Consider the following 6,081-nt stretch of genomic DNA (forward strand, 5'->3'; position numbering starts at 1 on the left):
GGGGGGGGACTGGACAAAGGGGAGAATTCCCCCTAGAGGGGGAAAAAAAATGAAAATCCCCCCAAAAAAAAAAAAAAAAAAAAAAAAAAAAGAATTATCTCACTGGGAATCATTTAAGTGTTCTATCTTTTTCCTTATTTTTAGGTGGTTCATTTGGCCAACACACACATTTGCTGTTCCCCTATATTAAGGATTCTCCTTTGATTCCAGTCACCACAATGTTGAATCCATTATAGTTTTTCCTTTGCAAAAATTGGTTAAATGTTACTGTTTCTATTATTGTCACCTATAAATTGATGGCTCCCCAATCCCCCCTATATCCTTACATCTGAGCTCCAATCCTTAATTACCAAATATTCAAATGATAATCTCATTTTATTTCCTAGCATGGATTCAATCTCAACTAAAATCTATTTCATCTTCCCAACTCTGCCCCTGGTTCCAAATCTTGCCTCAGTCTTGTGATAGCTTATTATATCTAAATAAACTTCATATTGCTTAGCTTTTAATGAATGACTTATCTTACAAACCAAATTGGAAGGTTACGAAAGGCAGAAATACAGCATCTTTGTAACCTAATGAATGCAATTCCAGAACCCAATCCTGCCTTAGGAAAAAACAAGTATGAAATGCTGGTAAATGACTAAGCTTAAGCTATCAGCTTCAAGGTATAGGGTGGAGGAAGAGGGGAATACAGGGTGAGAACTGAGTCTTAGGGGCCCAAAGTGCATAGTCAAAGTGATCCTGAACACAATATATCCACTAACCAGTCACCCAAAATAAATGCTAGCTCTGCCCAAGACTCAGGAAAAACTCAGTATAACAAATGTGATCTTTTTATACTTTTCTCTAAAATAAAGATGGTATTATATAGAGCAACATGTGAGAAATTAACTAGACTCGTTACATACCACGACTTCTGACCATATGGAATATTACAGCTAAGAGTTTGACAGTCATAATGGATTTTTGTCACCCCAGGCAACTCCTAAAACCTATTCTCTGTACAACTTCATCAGCCCTGAAGGCAAAGTAAAAAGTGTTAGGCACTCAGTAAAGACATTTGTGAGGGCCTGTGCTCCTAGGGCTGCAGCATTTGAGAGAAGAGGTGAAGCATCTCTAAGCAGATTATAGAGAGGCTGCTGCCCGATGAGTTCATACATAGCACTGGGATACTTGTTAACTATTACTGGGAAATGAGGACAAATAACGAATGCCCCATTCACCAACCATATATGGAATTCGCCCACAAAATTATGAGAAATGCATCCAGGAGGGAGTACAGCTCTGGGCCATGACTGCAAATCCATGACTGCAAATTCTGATGTCAGATTCCCAGTCCCTGCTCCAATGCTTACAACTGTGGGACCTTTAGCAAATTTTGTAACCCCCTCTGCCTCAGTTCTGTCATCAGCAAGGTGGCAGTAATTTCTGTACCACTCAGTACTACTGTGAGAAGTACATGAGACAATAAACACAAGAAAAGCATTTGGATTAGTGCCTAGCATGTAACAGCATATAAGTGCTCATTAAGTGTTAGACATTACTTTCATCAAAAACAGAATATATTTTCACTTAGGATAGTAGTCTTCACATCAATTGAACATCAAAAAGGGGAGAAGGATTAAAAGAGTTAGTCATGTGTTCAACAAAAACATTCAAATATACTTTTTGTGAGAATAGGGTCCAGAAAATGGGTTCAGAACAGTCTCCCCATAGTTTCTATGTCTGCAGGTTTTGCCTACCTCTCTCCTCACTGCCCCCAAGATACAGGGAAAATGGCCACCCACAGCGGTAGCTCTGTGGCAAGGCTCTGCCACATTGAATAAAACAAAAGTAAAATAGAATGTGTATGTGTGCACACATTATGCTTAGCAGGTGCAAATCATCCCCCAAAGCTGAAGAGATAAAGGACGTGCTTTTCCCAAAGTGTACAACCTGAACACACAAAGGCTGTGATTTCTTACCCAGTAACATCATTTCGCCGACACTGCTGTCATCTTCCTTCTCTGAGGTGAGTTGTTGAGTAGGATCCAGGCTCACACATTCTTCCTGGCAGTGAAATACATTCAAATCCTCAAAGACCACCAGCTCCTGAAAGAGCAACAGGCCCCTTTCATCTTAGTAACTGAGGTTCACTGACATCCCTACTGATAAGAAGAGCTGACACACAAAGATCAAGGGAAGGAATGGCAAGAGGGACCTATAAATCCTACACAGGTGCAACACAAACTAGACAGCCAGGGTGAGAAGAGCTCAAGGAAAAATCAAAAGGAAAACACTCAAGAAGGCCAAATCCTAATATTGCATTTTTTTTTTCTTTTTTTTTTGAGACGGAGTTTCGCTCTTGATACCCAGGCTGGAGTGCAATGGCGCGATCTCGGCTCACCGCAACCTCCGCCTCCTGGGTTCAGGCAATTCTCCTGCCTCAGCCTCCTGAGTAGCTGGGATTACAGGCACGCGCCACCATGCCCAGCTAATTTTTTGTAGTTTTAGTAGAGACGGGGTTTCACCATGTTGACCAGGATGGTCTCGATCTCTTGACCTCGTGATCCACCCGCCTCGGCCTCCCAAAGTGCTGGGATTACAGGCTTGAGCCACGGCGCCCGGCCCAGTATTGCATTTTTTTTACACAGGTTGTCCAAGCACAGAAGGTGATGCATTCAGGCAGTGAATGGGAAAACCAAACCCACCTCAGGGTTAGCTTTCAAACACAGAGACACTGTCTCTTGTTTTTGTTGGATTCCTTTGGGCAGAAGCTTCACCAAGGGACGAGGATGCACTAGGGATAGAGAAAGGTGTAGTTAGTGAAAAAACTCAATGACTCTAACACAGAGACCCCCCCCATACCTTGAGGCCATGCTGTCCTCATTCCTTTGACAGGTAACACATGGCCTTTTCTACTCCTGTGAGCCCTTACAGAGTTCAAGCATAAACTCCACGGTCTTAAACGTATGACATCTCCCTATTGTGAAAAGAACGACTTCTCTAAGCACCTTTCAAAATTTCCCAGAGTATTACTAAAGGAGAGCTTGGGGCAATGCAAAATGTGAAGATGCCCAGAAAAAGCACAAAATTTCTAAAATTCCACATACACCTAACTCAGTAATTCATCTGATTTATTCTAAAAAGACATTTCCCCCAGAATGTTTGGGTAAAACTGACACTACAGAAAGATGCACACTGTTTATTCTGTGGCTTTACCCACAACCAGCACTTGAGAAGTACTTCCTCTTTCCAACACTAGAATTGACTCCTTTTACAATATACGCCATCCTAACTTCAATTCATTACTAACATAGAAGCCTATCTCAGACCCCAGTAGTACCTCTTCCTTCTCTTCCAGTGAAACAAGCAAAAGGTTCTCACCTCTGTTCTGAAGTCTTGAGCTCACATCTTTCATAATAACCAAGGTTTCCTTGACTTTCTGACTGGGCTGGACCAGGCTTGGCTTGGGCAAGAAGGTGAGGAAGTGCTCCAGCACTAGCTGGTGGATGGTCTTGGGCCCATTAGTGGCATCCCGACGTAGGTCTTGGCCCAGCTTGGAGTCTGGTGGAACTCTCAGTATAAATGACCGCTTTGGCTTTGGGGGCATAGGAACCACTTTTGCAGTCATCATGCCTTGCAAACACACACCACACTCGTTTCTGGGGGCCTCCAGAGCTACCTCTTACTGGAAGAAATCTGCTAGAGAGCCAAGCTGTAGACAGAGAAACCAGGGATTACCCATAAGACCAGGGAGGACATGACTGCACTCCAATACCTGGCATGGATAATAAGGCTACAGGAGATCTAAAGAAAACAACAGCTGGGGGAGGGAAATCATAACTGAAATGCAGTATATGAACAGGATATGCTTAGGAAAATGTGAAAGGAAGATCCTGAGAATGAAAACCAGAGACTGAGCAACCCTCAAGGGCCAAAGGGAAGGGAGTAAAGGTGGCGGGGAGAAGGCCAAGGTCCAGCCTCCTGGGAAATACGAAGTGTGGCCTGGCACCGGTGGCTCACGCCTGTAATCCCAGCACTTTGGAAGGCCCTGGCAGGTGGATCGCTTGAGCCCAGGAGTTCAAGACCAGTCCGCGCAACATAGCAAGACCCTAACACACACACACACACACACACACACACACACACACACACACACTCTCTCTCTCTCACACTCACACTCTCTCTCTCTCTCTGTTTTTTTTTTTTACATGTATCTATATATAAAAATTAGCTGGGCATGGTGACGGAAGCCTGTTGTCCCAGCTACTCGGAAGGTGGGAGGATTGCTTGAGCCCAGAAGATCGAGGATGCAGTGAGCTGTGATCGTGCCAATGCACTCCAGCCTGAGTGACAGAGCAAGACCGTGACTCTAAAAAAAGAAAAGAGAAAGGAAAGGAGGAAGTCAGGGAAGGGAAAGAAAATAAAAGGAGAAAGAAACAAAGAAAAGAGAAATACGGCGTGTTAAACCCACCAGGAAAGGTTAAATCAGGCCTGGAGAAAGAGCAACGGGCTAGAAGACAGGAAATCTGGGGTCAATACCGAGGACATCTGCCTAGAAGTACGCTGGTCACTGAATCTGGCCATACTGTACCCCTCGGACCGAAGCTCCCACCGCTGCCTTTTGTGAGGCGGTGGCGGTTGGCGACTCTCCCGGGGAGCAGACGCAAGGCCAAGGAGGGGTCCACACACCGCCTGCCGACTCCTCTCCGGCGTCAAAGCTCTGCTGAGAGCGGCAGACGACATCCCACTAGGGCCCTTCGGGCCAGGCTCACTCTGGGGCCTCTCCGCTGGTCAAGGAACACTTTTACCATTAAGCCCAGCGGGCGCCCCTGCCTGAGGCGCTAACCAGGCTCCCTACCCGGCCTTGCTCCCTCAGCAACGGACACGCTCCGCTCCCCAGAGGCGGCCTCAGCCTGGTTCCCGCCCTCAAAGAGCCCCTCACCTCTCGGGGCCTCTGCAGCCCCTGAGCGTTCGCTGGGGACGGCTCAGAGACTCAGGCTCCGGGGTAGACAGGAAAACAAGGCGCGATTGGCCAAGCCCTCCCCTCGCCCTTCCGAGCGCCCTCACAAGCCGCGGCGACCATTTGTGCGCGCCGCCGCCAGTTGAGGACGCCAGGGACGCAGTGCCTTCTGGGAGGCCGGGCGCTCTGCAGCTGTGACGTCACAACCGGTGCTTTGTTTCCGGTGCAGAAGCCTGGTCTCCCCGTTCGGAGCGCGAAGTCTGAGAAGGCGAGGCTTGAGGCAAGCCAGGGGAGCTCTCAGGGCCAGAGGGAGGCCAGGACGGCTGCAGCCGGTCTCTCTGTGGCTCTGCCTCGAACACGGAAGGCAGGAGGCTGGCTCCGGTCATCTATGACGGGCTGGCACCACTCCAGCTACGGCCACTCTAACCCCAGGGCCTACTGGGAAGTGCAGTTCGAATGCAAACAACCAACGAACAACCTCAGGCGCGGCGGTTGGGGCGGGACAGGACCCCACCCCTTGAGGCTTCACCGGAAGCGAGCTACCTCTCGGACCGGAAGATTTGCATCACCTCTCCACGGTTTCCGCCTTCTACTGCGGTTTTTCAGTAAAAAGACTGCGGAGGTGGTGAGGGAGAGCCCGGCATACGACTCCGTCTCTGCTCTGGGGACTGCCATAGGGTAGAGCTAGGGTAATCTGCGTTTCACACTCCAACTTGCTAACTTCTACACCGGCCGTCTGGTTTTTAAAGAAATGCTAATTGACCGTCTCCTACTGTCTGTTTCCTTTCTCATTTCAGCTTCCTACGGAAGCCGAAGAGAGTTCTGTCTTTGTGCGTTGTTTTCATGCTGGATTCATTCCCCAGTGAGGCATTGATCAGGGTTGGGACAACTTGTAGGCAGGGATGGCCTTATTTCTCTGTGTAACACTAGCCTTCAGAAGGTTGACAAAAGTAAAAGTGTAAATGAATGTTTCTTCTTAATTATAGCTATTTAACGATGGCTTAAAATATGTTACAAAGAAACGAGTATGAAAACTGCGTGGCACCAAGATACTGTAGAAAAATAAGGAATGTCTGCCTTTTCAGATCAAAATTTACTAAAAAGCCGCCTCTAATCAAAGCAATATGGTTTGA

General features: G+C 47.2%; 1 protein-coding gene across 1 annotated transcript in view; it reads right to left on the reverse strand.

Annotated features, from left to right (window-relative positions):
* The window catches only part of ZNF200 (zinc finger protein 200), a 15,064-nt gene extending 9,660 nt beyond the window's left edge, over nucleotides 1–5,404 (reverse strand). The window contains exons 1-4 of the mRNA XM_032257915.1: nucleotides 4,931–5,404; nucleotides 3,370–3,700; nucleotides 2,694–2,782; nucleotides 1,968–2,094 (exon numbers count right to left, since the gene is read on the reverse strand). Coding sequence (XP_032113806.1) covers nucleotides 1,968–2,094; nucleotides 2,694–2,782; nucleotides 3,370–3,619 — 466 coding nt within the window. The 5' untranslated portion in view covers nucleotides 3,620–3,700; nucleotides 4,931–5,404. The remainder of the gene's footprint in view (nucleotides 1–1,967; nucleotides 2,095–2,693; nucleotides 2,783–3,369; nucleotides 3,701–4,930) is intronic.
* Between the last annotated feature and the right edge of the window lie 677 nt (nucleotides 5,405–6,081).

This window comes from Sapajus apella, unplaced genomic scaffold (assembly GCF_009761245.1).
Source record: "Sapajus apella isolate SASKATOON/1434 unplaced genomic scaffold, GSC_monkey_1.0 scaffold99, whole genome shotgun sequence".
Taxonomy (NCBI): Eukaryota; Metazoa; Chordata; class Mammalia; order Primates; family Cebidae; genus Sapajus; species Sapajus apella.